This window comes from Nomascus leucogenys, chromosome 9 (assembly GCF_006542625.1).
Source record: "Nomascus leucogenys isolate Asia chromosome 9, Asia_NLE_v1, whole genome shotgun sequence".
NCBI classification, from domain to species: Eukaryota; Metazoa; Chordata; class Mammalia; order Primates; family Hylobatidae; genus Nomascus; species Nomascus leucogenys.
The window spans coordinates 103,024,798-103,040,561 of record NC_044389.1 but is presented as its reverse complement, the minus strand read 5'-3'; the positions used below and the strand labels follow the sequence as shown (position 1 = coordinate 103,040,561).

At 37.9% G+C, this 15,764-nt stretch overlaps 1 protein-coding gene across 3 annotated transcripts in view; it reads right to left on the bottom strand.

Annotated features, from left to right (window-relative positions):
- The window catches only part of HSPA14 (heat shock protein family A (Hsp70) member 14), a 33,907-nt gene that overhangs the window by 9,269 nt on the left and 8,874 nt on the right, over nucleotides 1-15,764 (bottom strand). For all 3 annotated transcript variants that reach the window (XR_004031768.1, XM_003257645.2, XM_030819303.1), the window contains 7 exons: nucleotides 14,139-14,187; nucleotides 13,890-13,995; nucleotides 12,980-13,070; nucleotides 11,498-11,602; nucleotides 10,280-10,441; nucleotides 8,549-8,704; nucleotides 6,890-6,992 (listed from right to left, as the gene is read on the bottom strand). Coding sequence is in view for 2 of the 3 variants with exons in the window: in XM_003257645.2 (XP_003257693.1) it covers nucleotides 6,890-6,992; nucleotides 8,549-8,704; nucleotides 10,280-10,441; nucleotides 11,498-11,602; nucleotides 12,980-13,070; nucleotides 13,890-13,995; nucleotides 14,139-14,187 (772 nt within the window). In the remaining variant the exon portion in view is untranslated. The remainder of the gene's footprint in view (nucleotides 1-6,889; nucleotides 6,993-8,548; nucleotides 8,705-10,279; nucleotides 10,442-11,497; nucleotides 11,603-12,979; nucleotides 13,071-13,889; nucleotides 13,996-14,138; nucleotides 14,188-15,764) is intronic.

Here is a 15,764-nt window from a genome sequence, read left to right as displayed (position 1 = left end):
CCTGTAGTCCCAGCTACTCGGGAGGCTGAGGCAGGAGAATAGCATGAACCCGGGAGGTGGAGCTTGCAGTGAGCCAAGATGGTGTCACTGCACTCCAGCCTGGGCGACAGAACAAGACTCCACCTCAAAAAGAAAACAAAAAAAACAAAAGAAAGAGCTTTCTCATGATGACAAAATCTATTTCTTGGGGCCAGGTGCTGTGGCTCATGCCTGTCATCCCAACACTTTGGGAGGCCGAGGCAGGCGGATCACGAGGTCAGGAGATTGAGACCATCCTGGCTAACATGGTGAAACCCCATCTCTACTAAAAATACAAAAAAGTTAGCAGGTGTGGCCGGGCGCGGTGGCTCACGCTTGTAATCCCAGTACTTTGGGAGGCCGAGGCAGGCGGATCACGAGGTCAGGAGATCGAGACCACGGTGAAACCCCGTCTCTACTAAAAATACAAAAAATTAGCCAGGCGTGGTGGCGGGCGCCTGTAGTCCCAGCTACTCGGAGAGGCTGAGGCAGGAGAATGGCGTGAACCCAGGAGGCAGAGCTTGCACTGAGCCGAGATTGTGCCACTGCACTCCAGCCTGGGTGACAGAGCAAGACTCCGTCTCAAAAAAAAAAAAAAAAAAAAAAAAGTTAGCAGGTGTGGTGGCAGGCGCCTGTTAGTCCCAGCTACTGGGGAGGCTGAGGCAGGAGAATGGCGTGAACCCGGCAGGCAGAGCTTGCAGTGAGCCGAGATCGTGCCACTGCACTCCAGCCTGGGTGCCAGAGCTAGACTGTCTCAAAAAAAACAAAACAAAACAAACAAACAAACAAAAAAAACTATTTCTTTTTTTTTTTTGAGACGGAGTCTCACTCTGTTGCCAGGCTGGAGTGCAGTGGTGCGGTCTCGGCTCACTGCAACCTCCACCTCCCGGGTTCAAGCAATTCTCCTGCCTCAGCCTCCCAAGTAGCTGGGACTACAGGCACGCACCACCACGCCCAGCTAATTTGTGTAGTTTTAGTAGAGACGGTGTTTCACCATGTTGGCCACGATGGTCTAGATCTCTTGACCTTGTGATCCGCTCACCTTGGCCTCCCAATGTGCTGGGGTTATAGGTGTGAGCTACCGAACCTGGCTGATAAAATCTATTTCAAACCAATTACCAGTAATCAATGTTTGTTGGTAAAAGTCTAATAGTATTCCCCTAATAAAAGGAACAAAAGAAGGAATCCAGCAATCACAAAAATATTTAAGTTCTGGCCAGGCACAGTGGCTCATGCCTGTAATCCTAGCACTTTGGGAGGCTGAGGTGGGTGGACTGCTTGAGCCCAGGAGTTCGAGACCAGCCTAGGCAACATACAGAGACCCCATCGCTACAAAAAATACAAAAAGGCACACACCTGTAGTCCCAGCTACTCAGGAGGCAGAGGTGGGAGAGTCGCTTGAGCCTGGGAGACAGGGGGTTGCAGTGATGTGACATTGAGCCACAGCATTCCAGCCTGGGCTTCTGTTTTATATTTGATTGCTATGATCAGAACTTACATATTTTTTTGGACAGTCTCAAACAAAAGGGACACATCTTAGAGAAATGTCTCCCCACTTACAGATATATCTTCTCCCAGCACCCTCAACCACCCCATTTTCCTATTGCCCTTGTAACACAACTTGAGAGTTGTCTATATTTGTCTCCAACACCTCACCATCCATTCAATATTAAACCTGCTCCAGTAAGGCATTTATCTCCACAGCTCCCCTACAATTGCTCTGACCAGCCATTCCACATTGCCAAGTCCAAGGGTCAATCCTCAAGGAGGTTAAGCCTCACCCTGTAGACCTCTGGCATCACAGGGCAGCTGCTCTCTCCCTTCCTTAAGGACATGTTTTTGCCTGTCTTCCTGGTTCTCTTCCTTCTCACTTGCTGGTGTGGAATCCCCTATGCCAGATGCCCTTCTGGCTTGTAACTGTCCCAAGATCCCGTCCTGGGATCTCTTCTCTATTGTGGCTCTGCTTCCCCCGTGGGTACACCTGTCCAGTTTCATGGCTTTAAAGAGTACATGTGTGGACAAACAAGTCTCCAGCCCAGACCCCTCTCCCCAAATCCAGACCCCTACATCGATCTACAGTGAACTCTTCACACTGAGGCTTGAGCACTCCTGGGGATCTGGGCCCTAGCTTCCTTGCCAAGCTCACCTCTGTCCACCGTCTCCCTGGCTCACTCAGTTTGGCCAGTGTTACCCTCCCTGCTGCTCCTCAGGCACCACTCACACTCTTACCTGCTGTTCCTCTGCCTGGGACACTGGTAGATATTCACATGTTCTATCACTTCACTTTATTCAGGACTCTGATCAAAAGCCACCTCCTCAGAGGGGACTCTGACCTGAAAAATCATCCTCTGTCACTAGCTAGGCCCTTATCCTGCTTAATTTTCTTCATAAAATTTATCACAATTGGGCATTATTTTATCTGTTTCATATTACCTGTATCTCCTCACTATATTGTTCGTTCTATGAAGGCAAAGACTGCCGTAGCTACTACTGTATCCCAGGTGTCTAGAATCTGCCTAGTGTAGAATAGGTGTGCTCAATAATTATTTGTGGGTTAATCAGTAAATAAGTTTGAATGTATGCCTAGGAAATTCAGAAGAATCCATTAAAAATCAGTAATCCAAAGAGTTTACAAAGTGACAAAATGTAAGATAAATAAGCAAAATCATCAGGTATCTCGTTTATCAGCAAAAACAAATTAGAAAACTAAAGTATTATCTCATTCACAAGAGCAATAATCCCATAGCACTCAGCAATAATTTAATAGTAAATATTAAGAAAACAAGGAAGTATTAAAGAAGATTTGAATAGATACCAACTTTGTGATTAGGAAACTAAATACTGTAAGTTATTATATCATCCCAAGTTATTTTATAGACTTAATGCAACTGTGTCAAAATAACAATGAGACTTTATGTAAGTTGAAAAAAATAATTCTAAAGCTCTCTGAAAAAACTGTAAACAAAGAGAACTTTAAAATTGCAATGTTAACAATTAAGGTTTACATCTACTCAGAAAGTAAATTGCTTTTTGGTGAGCAATTTGATAACAAATACTAAAAGTCTTAAAATCTAGGATTTACTCCTGAATTTTATCCTAAGGAAATTGAGGACATCCACCGAGTTACAAAGACTGTTGTATAACATACACATCCAACATACAGAATGGGTGTTATGAAGGACGGTACATCAATGCAATGAAATACTATGGAGCTATTAACATTGCAGCTATAGAACCCAGGAACTTGGCTAAAACCAGGGATTAACCACATCCATTTATCTAAGCTCCCTTTCACAAAAGCCCACTAAGCTGACAACAAGGGGATTTAAGAAGGTAAAGATAGAAAGGCAAAATAAATGGAAGAGAAATCTTGAGTTTGAGATTTCAACAAATTTTGGAAGCTGGAAAGAGGTATCAGATGAAGTTTGAGATAGCCGAAAAGAGGCAGGGTGGTCTGATGCATAGGATTCCAGGTACCAAACACCACAGAAAGTGAGGGTGAAGCACAGAAGTGAAAACACAAGGGCTGGAAAGCACACATGTGGAGTGGCTGCACCCGCCCCCACCCCCAGCTGCTCCCTCACCTAAACACCTTCTCCCACATCATGGAGGGAGGTCAACACATAGTGATAGAATTTAGATACAAAGATACAGCACGAACCAGGGTGGGGCATGGTGCTGAAAACAAGGGGGAAGAAGGGAAAAGTCTGCACATTCAAGAGTAGGAACCCTGAAGCTCTCTGCTCTCAGGCCAGAAACCTGTCCCCCTCAAACAAGAGATGAGAGAATTTCTTCTAAAAAAAGCCAAACTCTCCTCATACTAGAACCCCAGGTACTAAAATGAGAAGACAATGGTCACAAGCATGAAGAGCATGGGTGATGGAGACAGGCAGCCTGAGTTCCGGTCCTTGCCTCACCATGTAAGTGCCAGCCTCATGACTGCAGGAGAAATTACTTCACCTCTCTGGAAACCTCTTAGTTTCCTCATCTGAAAATGGATATAGAAGCGCCTACTTCCTGGAGCTTGTGTGAGGGTTAAATGTTTTAATACATGTAAATACCTATCATTCACTCCCCGTTCCCTGTAAGAGGATTACCCATCCCACTCACTCCCACAACTTGGTAGGTGGGGTATATCTCTCTGCCCCACTGTTATACCCACTGTGACACTGAATGTGAATGCACTGACATGCACCTATCTAATCGAAGGCCCAGGCAGCTGCTCCTGTGACTGGGTCCTAGAACAGGAAGTGGAAAAGAGCCCCAGCAATGGACCTGCAGCCACCTGCAGCTGCCCACCTGTAACCTAAGTGTTGCAGAAAACCGCTGAGAGTTGAGGGTTGTTTTCTTACTGTACCAAGGTCAACACACTAAGAAGGCAATTTCATATTATTAAGTTCTCAAAAGCCTGTGTCTTAGAAACATCTGGAGAGGGAATCTCTAGCAAAATTTTCAAACCTAAAACTATTCCGCCTCAACTCAAGCAACTGAGAATTGGACTATGAGAGATAATGAAATGAGGAGGCTTCATGACCGGTTGATCAAGAAAGGGAACTGATGCTTATTTGTCACGATATGCAACAGGCTGTGCCACAGACATTTCATTTAACCCTTGTAGCAACCCTATAGAGTAAGTTATACTTACAATACTTACTTGTAAGGTAAGTATTATCACTCTCATAACAAGAGAAAGTAAGGCTCAAGAAATGAAGCATTTTGCCCAGTCTAGAACTGTTAGAACCATGAGGCTTCATGTTTAGGTGGGTCTGTCTCCAAGCCCATGCACCTTCCACCACTGTTTTACTACCATCATACGACATGCCTCATTCTTCACAATCCACCTCCCAGCCTTCAAACACCTAGCAAAATGCCTGCCACACTGTAAGTGTTAAAAAAAAAAAACAAAATATATACTTATTGAACTAAACTGCAAAAAAATTTGTCACAACATAGCAGATATCAAAAAAACTAAAAGCATAAAACTGTCAAAGTATAGACAAGTTAAAAGAAAAGTATATTTCATATTTGACATACATCCAAGCAAAGCAGCTGGAGGAAACAGAGTCAAAGATCAAGAGTAAGTCAAACACCCTCCTCCCTAGCAGGACCAAAAAACTAAACAGTGAAGTAAATGCTTCAAAGGAAGACTGCTGTGCATGATAGCTAATATTCCGATTATGTAAAGTATTTGCAGAAGTTTAAAAAAAAAGATTTAAATGATTAAATAGGCAAATAATATGAGATAAAAATTTACACACAAGGAGACACAAAATTAAGTAAACATTTAAAAAAATCCCGTAGTAACCAATGAAATATAAAGTGAAAAGATCTTTTTTCAACAGTCAATTGGAAATTTATCTTTAAATGCTATAACTCAGTGTCGACAAGGCTATAGTAAAATGTATACTGTTATATATTGCTGATGGGAATATTAGTTAATTCAATTCTTTTGGAAAGTAACTTGAGGTAAAAATAGTCTTAAGCTATTTTTATTCTTGACCTAGTATTTTACTTTGGCAATCTACTCTAAGGAATAATCCTAAATATGATAAACACCTTTGTATAAAGACAGGCATCATTCTCTTACAGGGGAGGAAAAAACCCAAACTAGGTGTCTACAGCAGGACTACAGTGAAAAATTGACAGTGTGTTTCCTTTTTTAGGACATTAGCAATCTATTTCAAATTGTGTTTATAAAGACTATAGTAATATGGGGGGAAATTGGTTATACTATATAAATTAGGCAAAATTCAAAACTGTACATACAGAATTAGAACTGTTACTAAAAAAAACTCACAAAACTATAGCTAGCAAACAAACCTATGCATACAAATTAGACGAGTTAGAAATACAGCTGCCTTTTGGTATTTTGAATTTTCTTACATGAATACTTACTACTTCAATAATGAAAATTTTAAAAAGCATATACATTTTATTTTTATTTTATTTTTGAGATGGGGTCTTGCTCTGTCCCCAGGCTGGAGTGCAGTGGTACAAATCACGGCTCACTGCAGCCCTGACCCCCTGGGCCCAAGCGATCTTCTCACCTCAGCCTCCCGAGAAGCTGAGAACACAGACGCACACCATCACGCCCGGCTAATTTTTTTTTTTTTTTTGTAGAGACAGGGTCTCACTATGTTGCCAAGGCTAGTCTTGAACTCTTGGGCTCAAGCAATCCTCCCTCCTTGGCCTCCCAAAGTGTTGGCATTACAGGCTTGAGTCACCGCACCTGGCTCATTTTAAATGTATAAAAAGAGTATGTTCAATGAAGAGAAATAATTTTGGGGAAAAAAAAGAAAATACTAAACATTTGAATTTTTTTGAAAGTCTAAAAATATGTTCCTAAGCAAGGGACGGGAAGCAGCCTGGTATACCAGTTATGAGTAGACACAGGAACGATACTGGGTTAAATCTTGGCTCTACTACTTACCGTGTGATCTTCAGGAAGCTACTTAATCTCTGTACCTTGGTGCCTTCACTTACAAAACTAGGATAAATAATAGTGCTTATCTTGGGGATAACTAATAGTGCCTACCTCAGAGTTACTGTGAGTATTCAACAAGTTAATATGTGTAAAACTCTTGGAAACAGTGCGTAGCACATAGTAAGTATTCAAATATCTTTCTGTCTATGCTTATAGATAAAAAATATACTGGAAAGGAATTATTCTGTTTTGCTAGGAAACTGAATATATACAAATGAGTTCACCAGAGCCATTAATCAAAATTTCATCAATTTTTCCTTATTCATTAACATAATCTAAGAAAATACTTAAATGCATAAAAATATTCTTTCAGTACCCAGAGCTATTTCCTAAATTCCAAGTCTGAAACTACACCTAAAATAATTAAGAAAAATGTAAAAGCATTACCTTGTTGATATCATCTGCTGTAAATCCACTTTGATCTAAGAGTCCTCTGACTGCTTCTACACACTTATTAAAAAGTGGAGAACAAAGAAGTTCAAATCTTGCTCTGTACACACATACACACACACAGAAACACACAGACACAGAGACAAGAGAAAGACAAAATGGGGCTCAGTACAATCAAAGAAATATCACTTTTCTTTTTCTTGTGAAGAGTAATGCCAAAACTTAATATGATAGTTCTCTGAATGACAGGTTTACCATAAGAATAAGGTATTAAGTAAGAGTGGTACAATATCATGGACACAGGAGGGTCTAGGTCATTCACCTACATATGTATGAAGATAATATCAAATTCAAGTGAAAGCCCATCTTGCTTATGGTCTACTTACAAGCGTCCAAAAAATAAAAAATCTAAAAACACATACCCATATAGCATTCCCAACAATAAACCTATTGACCCTAATCAAACCATCATTTGAAAGTTTCTGCCATTTTTATATGTTAAAGTTTTAAAAATTATTTCTAATAATTTTCCTTGACAGTTTGAGACCATGTTGTACATAAGTTTAGCCCCTCCGTACTCCCTGAGAAACCTGAATGCTGGCAGGTAACAAAGTTTTAAGAAAAATTTATGGTCATGAAAAATGTACTCCTTAATCTTCATACAGAACTTCTTAAATGCAGATGAGTGGCTTAAAAAATAATGTTATCTATTAATATCTATAATCCTTATAGATATTAAAGCATACTTTTATGGTTGAAATCTTTGTGACAAAGGCAAAATTTCCCTAATGAAAAATTATAAATTTAATTTCCTTCTTAATTACTGATTAATAAAGCAAATATATACCGAGGACTTGGACAAACTTAACCCTAAGGAATTCTGGAACTAGAAAAATACACATACTCTGTCCAAAAAGAGATTCTAATTCAATGCAATGCCTTTTCTATCTTTTGAGTTGTAGCCTGAACTCTTTCTTCAAAGATCTGGAGCATAGCTGTCCAACAGACCTTTCTACCAGTCACTAGCCACGTGACTACTGAACATTTGAACTGCAGCTAGTGCTACTGAGGAACTGCATTTTTAATGTTATCCTAATTAAGTTAAATTTAAGCAGCCACAGGTGGCTAGTGTCTCTTTCATTGGGCAGTGCAGATCTAGAGTCTTCATGAAAGCCTGGGGAAAGTGAAGAAGCTAAACTAAACAGATGAAAAGAGAATTTAACCAAATACAATCACTAGAATCCTCAAAAAATATATACTGCAGTCTTGGAAATTTTCACTATGCTTCAAAGTCACCTATTATGTTGTTGAGAGGTTTGAATAGGCCGTATCATTATTATTAGCAAATATGCAACACAAAGACTACAGCACGTCCTCCCTTTGTACTTTATCACTTGTAGGATCTAGGTTGAAGGTTCTAGGATGCCTTTGCACACTCCTAATTGTAGCCATAAAATAACAGGGCAAGCAATCACAACTTATGTAATTACTCTGGTAACAGCTATTTAGTCTGACAAAAGCTGGACCCCAATAGTGAAGACATAGATGGTTGATAAATCTCAAACAAACAAACAAAAAACCCAAAGTAAGAAAATTATACCTAAACAAACATGTTCTTGGAATTTTTTTACAAAGTTTTTTGAACTTCAGTTTTACCTGGACACATTGCAATCAAAATCTTGACCTTCATATAACGAGTCAAGAAAACAGTTGGCACTTCCCAAGGTGGACAAAGAATGTTTCGCTACTTCAGCACTGTTCATCAATTTCATCATGGCTCGCGCATTTCCTCTCACATCGTGTTTGAAGGATCTAAATTAAAAACATAGCCTTTGGGGTTTAAAATTACTGGGCCATTTACAATATTGTAACTAAAATCTGGATAATCCTTATTAAAACAATAATAAATTAGTGAATCAGGCCGGGTGCAGTGGCTCACGCGTGTAATCCCAACTTTGGGAGGCTGAGACGGGTAGATCACCTGAGGTCAGGAGTTCAAGATCAACCAGGGCCAACATGGTGAAACCCCATCTCTACTAAAAATACAAAATTAGCTGGGTGTGGTGGTGCATGCCTGTAATCCCAGCTACTTGGGAGGCTGAGGCAGAAGAATCGCCTGAACCTGGGAGGTGGAGATTGCAGTGAGCCAAGACTGTACCACTGCACTCCAACCTGGGCGACAAGAGCAAAACTCTGTCTCAAAATAAATAAATAAATAAAATAAATTAGTGAAACAATATTTTATTCCAGATTTTAGTATTTCTCTTCTAATCCCTCTAAACTTTCCTAAAACACTGTGCAATTAAAGGGGTCACCTCAAGAAAAATGAATTACCAATTTCCTTAATACTCTGAATTGCTACATTGTGTAACCATGAACTGCTGCATTATACAATTGTAATAATACGCTGTACTCTGAAGAAAGTAGAGTAGATATCCCTTCTCCAGGTGAGACACAGAGGTTAAAGGAGATTTATGTAACTGCGTCAAAGTCTCCTATTTTACCCTTTATAATCACAGCACAATCACTGTTTAATGGCATAAAATTATTTGTCAAGCATTAAAAAGAAAAAAAAAAACTACAAGTGTTTCTTCAAAAAAATTTGACACATACAACAAAATATGTAAAATTACATTCCACTATCTCCAATATGAGTTCATTTTTAAAACTACTTACTAAGTAGTGATCAATGACTTTGTTTAAACAACAACTTTATAACAAAAAGTAGTATAGGTCTTTATTAAACAAGTGAGACATTATGACTTTTTCAAGACTTCTTCAACCAATTAGGTTAGTCAAACTGGCTAAAATACCATTTCAATTACACTTTTTTTTTTTTAGAGTAGCAGTACCCAAAGTATAACCTTTACATATTTGACTTTTGTAACATCCAAAAGGGTTAGAATTTTAGAGTAATTATATCCAGTAACAAGGTAACAAGACTGAAATATTCCTAGCAGCAGATGAGTAATTAAGATAAATACTCCATAAGACAATAACTCACTGGAATATGAAGATAACGTAATGCAATCTTCACCACAGCCAAACTTTTAAAAACTGTTCAGGAGGCAATGAAGCCTCAGTGCCCAGATAGAAGAGCACTACATGAAGAATTAAAATCCAAGTTCATGCAGTTCAGTATCTGATGGTCTCTTTACACTAAGTGAAAAATCCAAGCACGCTGCACTAGGCACCCTGGCCTCTGCTTCTTTGAATTGCCTGGACAGGACATTATAACTCTAAATATGAAAATATCCAGTTTCCAAGCAATGAAAAAACCACATCCTCCTTTGCACCAGAATAGCTTAAAATAAATTAGGAAAAGAAATTAAAATATGTGAAGGAAAACCTCAATCAGAAGGTATTATTCAGGCCATTAATACTCACCTCTGGAACTCAGAAGCGAGATACTGTGCTAAGGTTTCTGTGAAATGTGCACCACCGATGTTATCATCAGTGTTTGTTGAAAGAACCCGATATATTCCACTGTTAACTTCCATGACGCTGAGAGATAAGGATGTTCCTCCAAGCTTAAACACCAAAATATTGCTTCAAGAGAAGATAAAGTTATCAGGGAATAACATTTTAAAACTAAGTTGGATATTAGAAGTCACTTAGTTTAATCTCTTTAATTTACAAATGAGGAAATAGAAAATCTCAGGTGAATAACTAAGTTGTCTATAGTAACTTATTGACAAATCAAGCCTAGATCTGAGATGTTCTGCATCCAAATCAAAGTTCTTTTTTACTTAGTCATGTGGATACAACTGTATTCTTCTGAGTAAGGAATTCAAAACACGAACTTTTCAAAGTAAATCAAGAGATTTGTGATTATAGTGAATTTTAAGAGAACTGAACATAGAAATTCTATGTGTTAATATTATGCAAGTTACTACTGCAATTGCGTGTTCTGTAGATGTATTACATATGCAAAATTAGGAGCTAATTCCCGATTCCCCATGTATTAAAACTCATAATTTGATATTCTTACATTTATCTAAAAATAATTTCCTCATGATGTACACATATTTATTTACTTAACTAGGAGATATGAATAATGAGGTGAAACAATTACATAAAATTAACACTGCATCTGAATTAACTTCTCTAAAGTTGAACGACTATCCGTTCTATTAAGACATATTGACAGCTATATTAGGGATATGTTCTAGTATTTCACCATTAAAAGAAGTCTCAAAACCTCATGCTAAATTTCCCATCTCCTGCCCTGTCAAATGTATATAACAGTACCTATTATGTGCAAACATGTCTAATAACTACAATTGGTAGAAAAATCAGCAGTGTTGTAGCTTGAGTTGGAAACTGGCCAGGCCTCGAATTTTCAAATCTTCCCTCAAAAAAGGGACAAAATGAGGGCAATACGACAAGGGCATAAAAGCTCAATCTTCTCTCCCATTACATTCTTTCTGTGCTTTCCCAGAACATCTTTCTCAATTATTTGAAAAACTCTAGGCAAGAGTCTGTTTTTCCATTCAGAAAGGCTGGGAACCACTGCATTACATAATAATCTTTACTGATATAATAGCTATAATCTAAAATGTTTTCTGCATTCAAAAAACCTAAAACTGCAAATATGATCTTTACCTTTTTCCAGTAGGGGAGTCTTGTCCAATTCCATAAGCAAGAAGAGCTGCAGACGGTTCGTGAATTAATCGCAAAACATTAAATCCAGCAGCTCTAGCTGCTTCTCTGTAAACAATTTGCTTTCAATGAATTTAGTTTATCACATGTTCAATTCTACATTTTTAGAAATGCTCTGCTAAAGATTTTATATAAAAACTGCTAAAATTTCGTAAGTAGAACATGAAGTATAGTGATCTTTAGAAGCAAGAATATAGAAAACAAGAAATGAATGACTATAAGAGATCACTTTCTGTTTAAAATTGTAATGTTCAGAGCCCATATTCTTGACAAAGAAAGCAAAAAGTACATGCACTGAATAAGCTAAATAAAGCTCTCAAAAAAAACATGAGAGTTTTTTGGGGCTCTCAGAGTCTAGGACAGGTGTCCTGTCTTCATGCTATCCAGAACTTCCCCATTCAAAGTACTTGCCACACTTTAACATAATTATCTTGTTAATTCTGTGACATCAGAAACCATGTCTTATTTATCTCTATTTACTCAACCTTCAATACAGTGTGGCTTCAACAGTAATCAATACACATTTATTGAATGAAAAAAATGCCTATGCAAAAACTGCAGAAAGACAAATTTATAGAACACTTGAAAATTTCCAATTTCTTTAATCTAGTGTTCAGTTTTTAAAAGTACGTAAGGCAATTCTCTGCCTCAGAGGCAACTTCAATGCCCAGAACCTTGTATGAATCTCTATCCTGCATAGCAAAGGCATAAAAGCACACCAATACATTTGCATAATGACCTGTAAAAACTGTAACTTTTCTGTTTAGATGTTAAGATCCAAGGTGAAGAAATAAGCACAAATATTTTCTAAAACTGCACGTGTAATTCCCACATAAACCTTAATTACAGAAAATTAAGGCAAAGAGATTCATAAATGTCAATTTAACCTGGTAATTTAAAATGTTTCCTATTGAAACAGCTGAGGGTACACCATATTCAATTTTATGTTCTCTTGGCTTTTTTTTTTTTTTGAGACGAAGTCTCGCTGTCACCCAATCTGGAGTGGAGTGGCACGACTTTGGCTCACTGCGACCTCCACTTCCTGGGTTCAGGCGATTCTTATGCCTCGGCCTCCTGAATAGCTGGGATTATAGGCGCCACCACCATGTCCAGCTAATTTTTGTATTTTAATAGAGATGGGGTTTTGCCATGTTGGCTAGGCGGGTCTCGAACTCCTGACCTTAGGTGGTCCACCCCCCCTCAGTGTCCCAAAGTGTTGGGATTACAGGCGTGAGCCACCACACCTGGCCTCTTGGCATTTCATCAAATATATATATATAAAAATAAATGATCATGACCTTACTAAATTATTTACAAATACAATTTTATTGCTTAAGGTACTTTAAAATATAATGTTACCTTTTACTATATAGTGATTTTGTATTTCCTTTAATTAAGCCAGTAAGATAAACCCCATATACTTACCCAAGAGCATTCTTTTGCTTTTCTCCAAAATCAAATGGGACAGTAATAACTACATCATTTGCATCTGAGCCCAATACGGAATGTGCCGTTTCTGCATATTAAAAAATATAAAATTCTGATGACAGAAAAAAATGACAAGTGATATTTTCTGAGGTTTATTAATTTATGACAAATATCTCACTTAACATATTTCCCAATACATTTGCTTGCCCCCCCATGTCAATTTTCTTGTCTGCACTCTGAAATCATACAGCACTTCTTGTGGTTTTGGTGATATCTTTTGGACACAGAATTAGCTTTCCAAACAGCCTGTCTCTTAGGCTTCAGTATCAACCATCTTCTAAATTAGACTGACTCCATGGAGAATAAGCTCCTAACGCATCCGTGTGAAGACACAATGTCATAATGTTAGTTCTCTACATTTAAAGACTGCCTTCCATCCCCCAAGTTCTTAACATCATTACAGGGCTGAAGGGAGCCTTATAAACAATCTATTCCAGAATTTGCCAAATTGTTTGACAGAATACCACTCAGCTCAGAGCCTCTGTCTGAACTGCTGATAAAATCAGACCTACTTAGTCTGCCTAAATTATTGTTCACAATATACTGTCAATCTTGAAGTGCCACTATTCACCAAGCTTACTCGGCCACTAAATGTGTTTGGAAAACTCTTATTTGGCCTAATTCATTTATATGACTTATAGGGAAATCACAGTCAGGTAAGGCAAGTCATTTAACCATGGGCACACAGCCAGTTAGTGCCCCAACCAGGTCGACAGTTTATATGTCCTTACTTATCTGTTCAATCACTCTGCTTCTCCCAAGATCTAAAAATACCTGTAACTTTTTTTTTAAGGTCAACTTTCAAAAGATCATTAAAGGTAACTATTATATATCTTTTGCTAAATACCTTTCATTTTACTAAATATCAGTCTGGCAACATCTTCTGGGTTAACAAATTTTGTTTCTTCTCCAGTATCTATTTCATATCGTAATTTCCCATTTTTTTCAATGACCTATAAAATAAATTATAATAAATTATAATTATGCTAAATAAATAATTTTTAATAAAAATGCAAAGTTTCAAGTCAACATTCCATGTTATGACCTTGGTAATTACTCTGTGTAACAAGGGAAGCAATAACAGAACCATACTCACTAAACATTTACTTTCCATGATGTATTTCTGAGCTTGTGGATCATTGGAGCTGTCCATAAAGAAAGACAAAGATAGCTAAGTATTAAAATCAGTATTGTAGATATATAAAGTTTAGAGAAGACTGTATTTCTCAATATCACTGAACAAATACTAAAATATTAACAAAGTTATTAAGCTGCTTAATACTAAAAGTCTTCAAATATTACAGAAGATAGAAATGGAGTATTTACAAGGGTTATAGTAATTCTACTAAAGTACTGATCTTCGCATTTGAAAATAAATAGCTTTCTTGTTCTGGCTTTGCTATTAATAGATGCTATATATTTAGAGGTGATTTTTCATAATATCCATGATTTTATATCATAGTTTCACACCTATGATTCTGAAGACCCAACCACTGAGATGAGAAAGTTGCAAACTAAAGGCAAACCAAAGTAGCTAAGACCATCTTCGTTGCTTGGTTTCTGAACACACACTAACTCCAGAAACCAAAAGGTTGAGCAAAACTATGAATGTTGTTTATAGAAAGGTGCAGAGTACTATGGATATGCATATATAAACAGATATAAGCAACTTATGCAGACTACAAAATGTTTTCACGTACATTATCTCATGTTATCCTCACAACACCTAAGTGGGGTGTGTTTGGCAGGTATTATTTTAGAGATAAAGAGCTTCAGAGAGGGACAATAACTTATAAGCTAACAAGGGGCAGAGTCAGTAGGTGAGCCCAGGTCTTCTCTATCACGCTATTATTCATACTTTAGCAGGCTGCCTCCCACTCATCTTGTAAATGATCACAGTTCTTCTGTCCCTTGAGCAGGGATAGAAATCTCTGATTCCTGGCTTAATGTCATCTAGGAATTAAGATAAAATAGACTAGTATCCTTCCATTAAACCCTTCTTCCAAGGAGCTGTGACTATTCTATTTGTTTAATAAGAGAAGTTAAAAATTAATAGTGGCTAATTGCTGAAGGGTTACAGAGCATCTGGAGACCTTAACTTGTTAAGAGGCACACAAACGGGGTTTAAAATGGACTAATTTGGCTTAGAACTCTGGAATACTTGCAGGTTCCTCATACTTCCTTCTCTATCACCTAAAATATCAATAGGACAAGAGATAAAGTAGCTTGCCCAAAGTCACACAGCTAATTAATGGCATAACTGGCTGGTATTCAGAACTTCAGTACAAAGTTTAGTATTCTTTCCATTAAACTCTTTGCTTCTTCCTTTTCCTAAACTCAGTATTTAATATTAACTATATCCCAAACACTTTAAGAGTAGGAAAAAAAGATAAAGTGTGCTCACAGCGGGTTTTGCACCAATATTAGAATTTCAGCATGACACTAGTTTTGTTTTCTTTAGAATTTAAGTCAACCAGAACAATTTATACTGTTATGTGTAGGTTGTCTACCACCCAGACAAGAGAATTTGCCAGGAAGGATATTTTACAGAATTTACAGAACTCTTAGAAATGGAAAATTATTTCTCAACTGCTGTATAAAGAGGGCCGCTCTCCTCTGAAGACAGAAAGCACATATAGCTCCGAGGGCCGCAGACAGGCAAGACCCTTAGCAGAAGAGTAAGCAAAGCAGAGAATGGAGGCAACAAAGGACCACAGACATC